Raw genomic sequence first — 14984 nt, 5'->3', positions numbered from 1 at the left:
GACTTAACTTCCCACAGAAGAACCCACGACTACACAAACGAGCAACCCACATGCCACTAGGGAACGAACGGGAAGAAATAAAACCCCTGTTACAACCCCTAATATCACGGGGTCAAGGGCAAAAGCCCAACCCTGTGGCAAGGCCGTAGCAGCGGAGCGCGAAGGAGGACCCAGCCCCAGGAAGGGACTGGGCCCCCGGAAAAGGCATCGAGACCCCACCAGGCGGTCGCTAGTGACACCACCCCCCACATTGACCAGCGTATTCGGACAGGGCCCATCCAAGAGCAGGCCCTTCCCCCCTACAGCACGCCGCCCCGAAGCACTCAAGAGGCTACACCCACAGCGGGACCAGGCAGCACACCGGGGAGACAACCCCAAAAAGAGGTCGATCCCTCAATCCAGGCAACAGGCCACTCGACCTGAGCCTGGAGCACTGCGGACTAGACAGGCACCAAAGGGGTCTGCTGAAAACAGCACCCCTGCGGAAGGGGCGTATGCTGGTATGCTGTGCACCATGTCGCAGCCTCCACAAAAAAACCAACCCTCTAGAGGGGCCGAGGCAGAGAAGGCTGACATGATTGGCAGGCATCATGAAAGGTGCAGGGGCACACTCACAGGCAGACGGGGCCAAGCCCGGCCTACCCTGAGAGTTGACTCCGCTACCAACACACCTGGAAACCAACCACCACCTTGGTTCTAACATGAGGCGGTTGTTCCTATAACCCCCCAAGAGAAAACTCCAAAACACAACTGCGGGTATACACTGGCTATACAGAAGTACAAGTGTTCCAGTTTTCAAGAAGGGGTTAACCCAGGCCAACAGGTTGACGAAAACAAATTTGGACCTGGGCCCGGCGGACCGGGACGTACACAGGGATGCCAGAGGGGTTCTACAAGAACCACCTCAACAGCCCCCTCCCAGCCCCGCCAAGCAGGAGAAGAGAGGAGTGAAAAAAGAATGGAGAAGGACCAGGCTCCTTATCACAGCGCAAGGTACAACACAATATGGACCAAGCAACAGTGAGGGATAACACGCAGTAACATAACCACGAACACCTCCATAACATCAAACCCTGCAACGCCCGGGCCGACACGGCATTTTCCCCCCGAAAAAACACACGTCCCTCAGGGTACCAAAACAGCAGATCTGCGCCCCGGCGGACAACGGGTTAACCGACCTGGTCCGGCGCGACCAGAACCAGTCCCGTGTCCTAATGACGCCGCCATCCCTAGTCCCAGGAGGGGGGTAGGTACGTGTGTCGATCCAAAACATCACAGAGGGCGCCACCCAGACGGTCAGAACACAAAGCACCGCGCCCGGTGGCCCACCCCAAGGGCGTGAAACCCCTCTACCAATGCTTCGATCTATTCCGTTATCATCCCCCAGAGATGAACAAGAATCCGTTGAGACAAGCCTAGTACACTGGCGCTCGGAAGAGACAAACTCCATCCCAGTTGCCCCATAAAAAACGCTGTTTCAATGATGAGCAACCAAGTCGTGCAAGCCCATGCGTGGTTCCTATCAGAAGCACCCAGGGCCAGCACTATGTACACGTCGAGACCCAAAACATATCAATGGTAATTTTCACAAGAACCCAGATATCGTTCCTCCAAGCCGCCTGGGAGAACGACAAGAAGCCGCTTTTCTTACAGAAAAATACGGACATGGGTCCCATATGACGCGGCCGAGGGAAAACAACACCCCGTCAACCTGCTCCATAATAGAGGAGACGGGGAACCCCCAGAGAGACTTCCCACGTGAGCAACAAATTGAAAAGTTTATGTAACATTGAGCCACGTGACCAAAAGCTCAAGACACATACAGAGCACAGCAGAACTCTTGAGTTCCTATGCACCGCAACACCAACTTGACAACAACAGAGGTCCACATATGGAGCCTGGAAAGAACTCACGGAAGTCGCCAACCAATAGAAACGTGCCCAGTGACGTACTCTATGGCGGGGGGAATCCCATGACTCAACCGACCAAAAGGCGAGGAATCAGGGAACTCCCTACCCCCCCCTCTCCCTACCCCGTGCCGTGCTGACCAATCAGTGCGGCAGGGAACCTGAATGACAGAAGGCCCAACCCCCTGACCAATCAGAAAAGAGGGAAGGTGGGGTTTATCAGTTCACCCCCTCATGACCCCACACCCCGGATACGATAGAAAACAAGCCATCAGCGGTGATACCTATGTAGCCAGCATGCTAAAATGGAAAAGCGTATATCCTACCAGGATAAGCTAACCCAACGCACGCTAGTCACAGACGACAACTCGTCTGCGAACAGGCTTTATAAACAAGGCCGTAGGCTTATGTGTGAACACGACACCCGTGTTTCATGTTTTAAGAAAAAAACACAGAAGGTTGAGAGAGGGTCTATAAGACCTTGGTACAAGCTATACACACGAGCACTTCTGTAGGCTAACACTCCAAAGTTGTGGACTCAATGCCATCGTTTTCAATGTAACAGAATACACTCCGGGAACAAGGCACGCAACTCCCCTTGCGCACCTCCCTCCACATAGCCCACGTCCTTCACGTATGGGAGGCTGCCACGTGTGGCGCCACCATCCGACGTGGTTGATAGCTGGGCATCCCGTCTCTGAGTCGGAGGTTCTAACCCAACACCGGATGACGAGGGACCCGAAGGAGACATATCACCCCCTGCCACACCCTGAGGGGGAGAGTGATACGTCCCCAACGGGGCGTCAACAAGAGCACTCCCGCTCCCTCCATAAAATCCTCTATTTCCATCGGACAAGGAGACCGAGCAGGAGCACCCTCGTCTGGCCAGGCCGTTCGCCCCTGCAGCTCACCATCTTACAACGGGAGCGAGCAGAGGCAAAGAGCTTGCGTCTCAAATCCTCCGCCACCAGAGGAGCCGTCGACCTATCGGCCGACCGTCCACTGGCGGGGGAACCAGAGCTGGAACTAGGCCATCTCACGGGAGACGGCCTTGGCTCAACAGCCCCTCGGAGAGGCAAACTCCCCACCGGACGCCGCTCGGGTGCATCTGACTGCCACGACCGTGGAGTCAGAGCAGCCCCACGACGCACGGCGGAGGCGGCAATGGAAAACCGCTGGTGAAGGGTGACGTTGTGAGCGCTCAAACCCTCCGATGAAGACATTATAGCTTATCCTTTTCTCCTAAACTTGTGAGAGAGAGAAAAATAAAGAAATAATGTCTATGGAGCTCCTCTTCAATCACTTTACACTAAACTCGAGTGGTGTATACAGACACTCGCCGTGGTGAAAGTAAGGAAGGAGCTGTTAGTATGGCCACACCCCTGCTTATGTAGAGGAGCGGATGGGGGTGTGGCCAGGCGAATAGGTGTGTAAAGGTGCATGTGGAGATTTATTCAGTGCTTATACTGACGTAGGGATGTATTCCAGTAGGACGCAGAGCGGTAGCTATACGATCTATAACCGGTGTATATTATATGTTTAGTCTGCCTTGTCTTCTGTGTGTGTTCATTGTCTTCGGTATGCTGTCTACTGTTGCTGTCTTCTGTATCCTGTTCCAGTATCCTTGTTCTATGTTCCTGTACTATTTGGATTCGTTGTTCACCCCGCCTGCCTTGCTGTTCTTGCCATGTAAAGTATTGTTTGTAGTTAGTTCATGTTCATGTTTTTCCCTCTTCCAGCGTTTGCTGAGAGGTATTCTTTTGTAGTTTAGTTCCAGTCTATGTTTAAGTGTTTCAGTAAAGATCCTATTTTCACTACCCGCCTTGTTCTGCCTGCTTCCTCGCCTACCTGTCTGCATTTGGGTCCCACTACCACTTCCACTATGTCTCACCATGACAGAATGAACGTGCCAGATATGGATCCAGCGGACAGGTTTGATGAGGCGTATTTGTTTTTGCAAGAATTCCTGGACAATTACTCTCCAGCCTACAGTCTGGAGGAGAGAGAGAGCGCTTATCGGCTGGTGTTCTCCATGAGGAAGTGGTGTCCTGGAAGAGCATTTGAGCTCCAGTTAATGGCCAGGACCATGTATAGAGTGCTCTTGCAGGATACCAACGCTCCACCTGACTGCCAAGCTACTAACCCTATCAGGCCCTTTGCAGATAGCAAAGCCTCCACTGCTAGCACGACTCCGGCAGCTACCCAAGCCCCTACAGCTAGTATGAACAACTCTACTACTAGTGTAGCCCTGGCTGCTAGCAAAGCCTCCACTGCTAGCACGACTCCGGCTGTTAGCAAATCATGTACAGATAGCATGACATCAGCTGCTAATGCAGGGCTCTACAGTGCGACCATATTACTCGCATTTGCCCCTAGAAATATGTGTGTGCGAACCGGAAAAATCAATTACTCGCACAGTGTGCGAGTGAAGATTACAACCTCAGTCATGCTTTTTTCTCTCCGCTGCTAATCGTTCAAAAACTACAAGTCCCACATTGCACTAAAGCCAACGGTCCAATCACAGTAGAGTGACATAACTGGTTTCAAGGGAAATAAAGGAAATGACCAATCGGAAGCTTTCATTTGCTTTTTTACTTCCGGAAAGTCCGCCATTGTGCTATGCGAGTTTTCCGAGACAGTAACATTAAATTAATGTAACTTATTCTAGTCTTACCAATAGCAATAGATTTTAGAACACCTAGATTTATCGATAGCAATAGTAATATAACGTTAATGCAACAAAACGAATGCCTTGCTTTGTTAATCATAACGTTGATGCAGTAGCGTATGTCGTTGTGTTGGCTGTAACGGACATGAGAATAACATAACACTGTGTACACATTAAAATTGCGATAATCGATTCTAACATTTTCAAATCGATGCAGTTGAATTTTCCCCTTAGGATCGATGCATTGCAATGCATTGTTACACCCCTACACCAAAGCCAATGGCCCACTGTGCGTGTGTGAATCTGTGTGTGTGCTAACTTGGCTAGCGTTATCAACAGCAGAGGTGGGTGCAAGCGGTGTGACGTAATTGGCAGAATCTGTCAATCAATGGTCTACCTGACACGCAAACTCATAAACAATGTTTCTGTACTGGAGGTGTACAGTATTTCAATAGGCAATTTTTTCTAGAAGAACAACACTAGCCAAAACATAGGCATTGTATGCATAAAAGGGGCAAAAGCTAAAGTTAAGTGACTGTTACTTTTGTAGCAGTAGTTCAATGTCACTGCCTTTTTTTTTTATGCCTAGTTGTTGGCTACAACTTTGCCACAGTAGGTATTAATCACTTAATAGTTCAAATGTCTGTGTCCCATTCCCGTTTGCACACGCAGATACACACACATGCACACAGTGGGCCAGTGACTTTGGTGGTATGTGCTATTGCACAGATGTGTGTCCCATTCCCGTTTGCACATGCACGCACAGTCCCCGATTCCAGTCCCACTGGTCCTGTGCCCCGGCCTCCCTTCTCCAGACCCCTCTCCGGCCCCTTTCTCCAGCCCCCCTTCTTCTGTGCCCCTCCTGGGTTTATGTCTCCACCCCCCTGCTCAAGGCCCTCTCGTCCTAGTCCCCTTCATCCTGGCCTCGCTCCAGTTTTTTCCTGGACCCCACCCCCCACCCCCCCCTGGCCTGTCCCCGGGCAGTCTTATGGGCCATCTGGAATCCGGCCCTTGAAGGGGGGGTTCTGTTACATCCCACCTGACTCCGCTCACTTCCCTCCGCCTTCTCATGGACAATTCCCCTCTCATCTTCCTCCATTCTGTCCTCCTCATCATCCTCCATTCTATCCTCCTCCATTCACTCAGTTCCACCTGCCTCCACCTGCTGGACAATTCCCCTCATTACCCCTTGGACTCATCATACATTTATTTATCATCAGATCCATATTGTCAAGCCTGCCTGTCTGTCTGTCTGTCTGTCTGTCTGTCTGTCTGTCTGTCTGTCTGTCTGTCTGTCTGTCTGTCTGTCTGTCTGTCTGTCTGTCTGTCTGTCTGTCTGACAGACAGACAGACATACAGACAGACAGACAGACAGACAGACAGACAGACAGACAGGCAGACAGACAGACAGACAGACAGACAGACAGACAGACAGACAGACAAACAGACAGACAGACAGACAGACAGACAGACAGACAGACAGACAGACAGACAGACAGACAGACAGACAGACAGACAGACAGACAGACAGACAGACGAGGGAGAAGACTTGGCAGATGTAACTAACCATGCATTAAGAGAGTGAAGGGGACATAATTGTGCCATTAATCATTACATAAACCATCCCCTGGCCAGAGGCCAAACCTTTTTTCTTTTTTTTTCTTTTTTTTATTGATATTTTTTGCACAAATCTCTCCAATATTCAACACATATCTTTCCACATCACAATATGCAATGCAACGTCCAAGATTTGCCTTTTTCTTTTTTTGTAAGAACATACAAAACATGTAAAAGACTCATACAAATACATTAAAAACTGACATGGAAATTAAAAAAAGACTTACGAAAAGAAATACTATACATTGTGCATATATATCCCTGATGCACATACTTTACATGTAGACCGATCTACCTGCGAGCAGGTATGTGCTGCATCTTCTATCGGGATGCCATCCTTCTCCATATTGCATGTGAGAGAAGCGTCTCAGATATGTATGTAGGTGTGCATGAGAGCATGCATGCATGTGTGTCTCAGATATATGTACGTGGGTACGTGTATCACGTAAGTATGTGTGCATGCCTCATACGTGTGTGTGTGTGCATCTTTCTGGCGTGTGACTGTACTCCTACCTCTTGTGTGTGTCTCGTATCCATGTGTGCCTCTGCCCCCTATGTGAGTGTGTATCTCAGGTATGTATATGTATGTGCGTCTCAGCTACGTATGTGTGTGTCCACTCCCCTATGTATGTGTATATCCCCCATATGTGTAAGTGAGAGCCTATGCTTCAACTATGTGTATATGTAGTATGTACGTGTGTGTATGCCTATTTCCTATAAATGAGTATGTGCATGTATGTGTGCCCCTGGCATGTATATCTCAGCCTTGTGCATATGAGTGTGTGTAAATCTATTATGTACACATACGAATATGTGTATCCTAGATACGTGTATGCGGCTAAACATGCGCATATGAGAGTGTGATAGAGACGGTGGCCATTCCATAGATACACCATCCGGACATAAAATCTATGCATATACATACATAATACAATATAAAGTACAAGTACCATCAGATCAGATCCCCTTTTTCACATTCATCCTTGATACCATTGTAATCCCACCTTAATCATTTGTCCCCAGACCGTTCAGTCAGGTGTAGAAAACTGTCCCATACCTCAGCGAAGATATCCTCTCTCCCTGCGACTCTACATGTCACCCTTTCATATGATGCTGTCCGGAACATTAGTTCCATCCATTCTTTAAAAGTAATATCAACGGGTGATTTCCAATGTACCTTTTTTCTTTTCTAATCATTCAGAGCTTTAGTTTCCCCGTCCCACTCTCTTCATTATTTAAATCTTTTGGAGCAGACTTATGAAACCAAATGTATTCAGATTCATATTCGTAAAGGGCAGCTTGATCTCTCTTAGAATACGTCAATAAACCACAGGGAAATGGTACATAATGTATGTTATGTTATAGCCATGAATAATATATTTATGTTTCGTATTGGTGAAAGTAAAAATAAAACCTGTGCGTTCGGGAGTCAAACTAATGATGCTCATGGGGGGGTATGAGTGAACTCACCACTAGACCAAGACACCCACCCTGATACAGCACAGCAATACTGATGATCCATACTGATGATGGTTCGTTCACAATACTATGTGAGATCGGGCTGCTCAAGACTACAGAGGCACACTTTTCTAACCTTACCTTAAACTAACCATAATCCTAACCCTAACCTTAACCACACTGTTACCTTAAACTAACCATAACCTTAACCCTAACCTTAACCCTAAGTGAGCTGTGGTGTTCCACAAGGAAGCATACTAGGACCGCTACTCTTCCTAATTTATGTAAATGACTTGTCGTCAGCCTGTGACTGCAACTTGTTCCTGTTTGCGGACGACTCAGCCCTGCTGGTCTCTGACAAGAACAAGTTGCAGGTTGAAAAAACCCTCAGCACGGAACTAGGCAAAATCTTCATATGGCTCGCTGATAACAAACTATCATTACACATGGGCAAAACAGAGTCCATTCTCTTCGGTTCAAATAACAAACTCAGCAAGACCGACGGCTTCTCAGTCACAGTGGGTGACAATATTGTCACAAGGAAAGACTAAAATTACCTACCTGGGTTCCATCCTAGAGGCAAATCTTTCCTGTGACAAAATGGCATCCAATGTAATAAAAAAGTCAACCAACGAACTAGATTCTTGTACCGGATCTCCTCTCTGGTAAACAAGAATACCCTGAAGACTCTGGCAGGAGCACTCATTCAAGGGTACTATGACTATGCGTGCACCTCATGGTACCAAAGCACCTCAAAGGCGCTTAAAACAAAATTACAAACATCACAAAACAAACTGGTCAGACTACTACTTGACCTGAACCCCAGAACCCACCTCACCCCTGCCCACTTTGACAACCTAGGATGGCTTAGAGTAGACGACAGAGTACAGCAACTTGCAATGGGCCTAGTCTACAAGATACACTATACGACCGGGGTGCCCATGTACATGTCAAAATACTTCCCAAAGGTCAGTGAATACCACGATCACAACACCAGAGGAAGCTCAACAAATCATGTTAAACCCAGATTCGGCTCAAACAAGGGACTAAACACGTTTCGCAATTATGCCACAACAATGTGGAACGCCCTACCCAAAGCTGTAAAGGAATGTGAATCCCTGCCCACATTCAAAACCGCTCTTAAAGAGCACCTACGGGAGGCTGCAATTCGAAACTGGCCACCGTAAATGCCCAAAACCCCCACCACCTCCTAATAGACAGTCTCCTCCCCACCGCATGTATATATTCCCTCCCCGCCGTATGTATATTTCCCTCCCACCCACCCACCCCCTCCTAATGTACAGTCCCCTCCCCATCATATGTATATACTCTGTCAGGATCTAGGGGTAACAGTACTGTATATTTGAATACCGCTTATGTCACAAATGTATCAGTACTAAATACCTATATGTCCCTATGCCATAAATGTCATGTATGTTGTGTATGTCATAAATGTCTATATGAATTGAAAATGGGGGACCCTGATGGAAACAAGACAAACGTCTTTCTCAGGTCTGCATCCCCTTAACAATTGTATGTATTGAGCCGTACTGTATTGTACCCATTCTGCAATCTGTTAAATAAAGTTTTCATTCATTCATGATCCAGGTGAACAGGCAGGAGGAGCAGGGAGTATAAATACATTTAAAAAGTAAACAGGGGGTAAATCCAACATTCTCGAAGTCAACTTCCTGTCTGTTGTTGCTAGGCAACTGCGGCGTGGTGGAAACATGCACCCCGGGTACATTGTGTACGGTTCATTTAGTGCAGAAACGGATCGGAAAAGCGGCAAATTAAACACAATCAAGGGTAATTTTCTTCAGTGCATCACAATGCCAAAGAGCTGCTGTGTTACGCTTTGTACTAGTAATAACATAATAAAAAATCCAAATAGAAAGTTTTATATAATACCAGTTGAGGCATCACGGATAGCTGGCGGCTATCAAGAGGGCACATGTAGACTCAGACAGGAGAGTCGATCAAAGCAGACCCTGGCCCCCAAGTCAAATCATACGTATGTCTGCTCTACCCATTTCATAACAGGTGAGAATAAGGAACAAATATGTATATCGTAAATTAAGTTTTATTGGCTGTGAGGCTGTAAACAGCAGAGAAATGTTAGCTGCTAGCTACTTCACCATATAACGTTAGTCCATTGTCTTCAAGTAGCCTACATGCCTTTTTTTCACCTTAGAATCACCAGAAAGGCTTTCGAAATAGTGAAATGCCATGTTGGCCTCAATATTTTCAAAACAAATTACATGAAAAGGTTATGAAATGAGCAAGAATGTGATCAAATATGTTATAAAAACGGAGCTCAACGCATACATTTGATCGTAGAAATCAGTTTGTTTTCCACCATACCAAGATGGCGGCGGTCTCGTGAAATCAGAGAATGGATTCTTATTTTCTGCAAGACGCTCCTCTGCCGGCTTCTGTGGTGAAGCTACACAAAATCACATTCACCACATAGGAAATGAGGCAGCCGCGAAAACACCAAGGCACCAAATGTAACTCCAGCCAAGTGAACGGGCAGCTGTGGACTTGACACACTGTCGAGCCATCATCGGCACTTGGCAACACAATTCAGTTTGACCCAATCAAAGTAAAGTGCTAGAATGATCACTGATCGCTGACCTCTCTGATGAGATGTGTGGGACTGTGTGTAACTAGGAGGGATATGAGGACTGTGTGTAACTAGGAGGGATATGAGGACTGTGTGTAACTAGGAGGGATATGAGGACTGTGTGTAACTAGGAGGGATATGAGGACTGTGTGTGTAATGAGGAGGGATATGAGGACTGTGTGTGTAACGAGGAGGGATATGAGGACTGTGTGTGTAACGAGGAGGGATATGAGGACTGTGTGTAACGAGGAGGGATGTGAGGACTGTGTGTGTAACTAGGAGGGATATGATATGAGGACTGTGTGTGTGTGTAACTAGGAGGGATATGAGGACTTTGTGTAAGTGTAACTAGGAGGGATATGAGGACTGTGTGTAACTAACTAGGAGGGATATGAGGACTGTGTGTAACTAGGAGGGATATGAGGACTGTGTGTAACTAGGATGGATATGATGACTGTGTGTATGTGTAACTAGGATGGATATGATGACTGTGTGTATGTGTAACTAGGAGGGATATGATGACTGTGTGTGTGCGTAACTAGGAGGGATATGATGACTGTGTGTATGTGTAACTAGGAGGGATATGAGGATTGTGTGTATGTGTAACTAGAAGGGGTATGAGGACTGTGTGTAACTAGGAGGGATATGAGGACTGCGTGTATGTGTAACTAGGAGGAATATGAGGATTGTGTGTAACTAGGAGGGATATGAGGACTGCGTGTATGTGTAACTAGGAGATCTCCTCCTCCACATGGATGGCTGTTCCATCTCCCCGTCTCTCGAAGTCCGTAACCTGGGCGTCACCCTTGACTCCACACTTTCATTTCACTCCCACATCAAATCCGTCACTAAGTCTGCCTTCTACCACCTCAAAAACATCTCCCGTCTCCGACCCTTACTCTCAGATTCTGTGGCTGAGACCCTGATCCACTCATTTATCACCTCCCGGTTGGACTACTGTAACGGAGTCCTGTTCGGGGTACCCAGCAAAGCCCTGGACAGGCTCCAGTATGTTCAGAACTCAGCTGCCAGGGTTCTCACTCACACCAAGCCCTGGCAGCACATCACCCCCACCCTCATCCACCTCCACTGGCTCCCAGTCAAGTTCTGCATCACCTTCAAACTCCTGCTCCTCACCTACAAGTCCCTCCATGCCCTGGCCCCCCGATACCTGTCTGATCTCCTCCACCAGCACACTCCATCCCGGAACCTACGATCCTCTGATCTAGGTCTCCTCTCCATCCCTCGCACCAGGTTACGGACTTTCGGGGACAGAGCCTTCAGCGTGGCGTCCCCTACCCTCTGGAACTCTCTCCCCCCCGAAATCCGTAACACCCCAACCCTGGACACCTTCAAAACTGCTCTTAAAACACACCTCTTCACCAAGGCTTTTCCCCATCAGTTAGTTTAGATTAGATTAGGTCCATTATCCCTTACCTGCCCTCATCCCCCTTTTTCCCCCCTACTTCCCTAGCCCTATTTTTTTTGTCCTGATTGTGAAGCGACCTTGGGTTCTATGAAAGGCGCTCTATTATTATTATTATTATTATTATTATTATTATTATTATTATTATTATTATTATTATTATTATTATTATTATTATTATTATTATTATTATTATTATTATTAGGGATATGAGGACTGTGTGTATGTGTAACTAGAAGGGATATGAGGACTGTGTGTAACTAGGAGGGATATGAGGACTGTGTGTATGTGTAACTAGAAGGGATATGAGGACTGTGTGTAACTAGAAGGGATATGAGGACTGTGTGTAACTAGGAGGGATATGAGGACTGTGTGTAACTAGGAGGGATATGAGGACTGTGTGTAACTAGGAGGGATATGAGGACTGTGTGTAACTAGGAGGGATATGAGGACTGTGTGTAGCTAGGAGGGATATGAGGACTGTGTGTATGTGTAACTAGGAGGGGTATGAGGACTGTGTGTAACTAGGAGGGATATGAGGACTGTGTGTAACTAGGAGGGATATGAGGACTGTGTGTAACTAGGAGGGATATGAGGACTGTGTGTAACTAGGAGGGATATGAGGACTGTGTGTAACTAGGAGGGATATTTGAAAAGACACAAGACGTTGCCTTGAGTACATTGACAATAAAGTAATCTTCTTCATCTTCTTCATCATCTGCTGTTGTAATGAACTCGGTTCAACTCTGACCCTATCATACTCTCCCTGGTGATTAGCTGCAGTTGGACGTCCCCAGAGTTTGCACTGAATTAGGAAAATCCATCCTTTTTCATCAACACTCATACCGCCGGAAGAACCCTGTATCTCCAAAAAGCGACCATGTTTTCAGATTGACACCTTAATCTGAAATACAATTTTTATTTTTGTAACTCAGGTTTTTATTGCTTTAACTTTTGGTACGTGCCATTTCAGTGTTCATGTTATGAGACATTGCTTGATATTAGTAATAGAAATAAATCAGTAGCACCTGTAGCATAATGGACACACTCATAATGACATGATGAGGGGAAGATTATTCATGTGAAAAATGATAACATTAGTGACAGTACTGCTAGCGTTCATATTACAGGCTTATCAGTCAATGTGATTGATATACGTCCAGAAAAGGTCCCAGACTGGTGTCTTAATCTAGTTTCTTCCTGTTGAGCATAAACTGGTATGAAGCTGTTTTTGTCATAGTGTTAGACCAACCCCTTACTGTGTGTTCTTGACGTTCTACTGTACGTTGGCTTTTGAACGGGTGTCGCGGTTCCTTGGTGTCACGACGTAGAGAGTCAACTTTCAGCTCAGGCAAAAACATGGAAATAAATTATTCTCACAATATGAGAATAACATGAGATTGTCTTCCAGATGTTTGGGGGTCATGACTTTGGGGGTCATGAATGTTCACTGCACATTTTATGGCAATCTGGTCATAACTTTGTTTGGCCCAATGGTGATGCTAGGGGTGAGGTCATGGGGTCAAACATGGGGTCGACAGATGTCTTCCAGTAAGGGTCACGTTCACAGCAAATCGTATGGCAATACGCCCATAACCTTTTGAAATAATCTTGTTGAGAAACAGACAAACATGGAACAGAATTTGGATCATGGAACATAATTGGTGAACTTTGTGTGGAAACGTTATGGTACATCTCAATCATAATCGATCTATATAATCGACTACAGCAGCCTAGTAATTGAAAAATATAGTAAATCCTTCTGACCTCTCAGAAACATTTAGTCGAACCCAACCCAACAGAGACACAAGACGCCCATACACTCGCGAGCACAAACAGAGCCTTCTGTGAAAAGCATGGCTGCAACCCTTCAACAGATTTAATTTAATTACTTAATTAAATTTCATGAGCTGTGTTTTTTTCTTTTTTTTTTATTATTTATTATTATTTTTTTTATCGAGAATGACTTCCACCTGGGGGCGCACATTCACCTATACAGCAGTCTTGCTCAACAACGATCCTCTTCAAAATAGCGCACAATTCTGTCCCGACACCTCGGTGCACGTTGCCCACCACGATCACCGAACAAACATGAGCACATAACCATAACACTGATTCGTTTATTATTGCCCCTTCGTTTAATTAAACTATATTGACTTTATCCATAACCTGGTGCGTCAGTATTGTGCCCTGGACAGGGCTTCCCATATATATATATATATATATATATATATATATATATATATATATATATATATATATATATATATATATATATATATATATATATATATATATATATATATATATATATATATATATATATATATATATATATATATATTAAAAAAAAATCAGGGCATAGATGAGCTTGTAAACTAATTATGTGTCGCTATAAGTATATAGGCAGGTATAACAAACATCCACACAACTCACCGGATAATGACATACATCACCAAGCAATTGCCCACCAAGCCCACCACGAACACCACGGAGTACACCGCGACTATGATGGGGATGATGGGCGACAGGGGCTCGGGTTCATCAGCCTCCCAGGTGCCGTTGGGTGTGTAGTTAAAGCTGTCGGGTTCTTCTTGCCAAGTAAAGTTGGGTAAACACTCGTCCTGGCGGCCCGAGGGACACTTGTCCTCCTTGTATATGTGCACAATCGCGCTGTCCATGGTGCTGAAAAGCGGGACAGAAAAGCGAGGGAGAGAGTCGGGGCGTCAAGTTGGAAACACCGTCTCAGTCTCTCTGGCTATTTATCTGTTTCTCTTTATGAACATGTTATTATAAACACATGGACTAACGAGAAACACTTGTTATAGAGTTGTTGAGGGGGGAAAGAGATAGATAGAGAAAAAGAGAGATAGAGAGAGAGGGACAGAGGGGGGGGGAGAGAGAGAGAGAGGAACACACACAGAGAGAGAGAGAGAGAGAGAGAGAGAGAGAGAGAGAGAGAGAGAGAGAGAGAGAGAGAGAGAGAGAGAGAGAGAGAGAGAGAAAAAAAGAGGGAGGACAGATATGAATAGAGAGAGACAGTGGGACAGAGATGAAGATCGAGACATAATAGAGATAGAGATAGAGAGAGAGAGAGAGAGAGAGAGAGAGAGAGAGAGAGAGAGAGAGAGAGAGAGAGAGAGAGGGAGGGGGGGGGGAGAGAGTGTTTCGCATGCTATAAACACGTGAACTAAACACTAAAGACATACCCTTGTTATTATTCTCTAATATACTGTAGCTTATAGTTCTTCATAAAAGTGCGATATGGACCGTGCGCTCAAG

The 14984-nt window shown here is 46.1% G+C and overlaps 1 protein-coding gene across 1 annotated transcript in view; it reads right to left on the bottom strand.

Annotated features, from left to right (window-relative positions):
* Positions 1-14383, bottom strand: part of oprk1 (opioid receptor, kappa 1) — a gene marked incomplete at both ends in the record, with an annotated part of 47489 nt that extends 33106 nt beyond the window's left edge. The window contains one exon of the mRNA XM_084327965.1: positions 14139-14383. Coding sequence (XP_084184091.1) covers positions 14139-14383 — 245 coding nt within the window. The remainder of the gene's footprint in view (positions 1-14138) is intronic.
* Positions 14384-14984: the final 601 nt, after the last annotated feature.

The sequence above is a fragment of the Notolepis coatsorum genome, assembly GCF_963971535.1.
Source record: "Notolepis coatsorum genome assembly, chromosome: 13".
Lineage (NCBI taxonomy): Eukaryota > Metazoa > Chordata > Actinopteri > Aulopiformes > Paralepididae > Notolepis > Notolepis coatsorum.
Note: the sequence above shows the minus strand (reverse complement) of the source record. Positions and strands in the feature narration are given on the sequence as shown.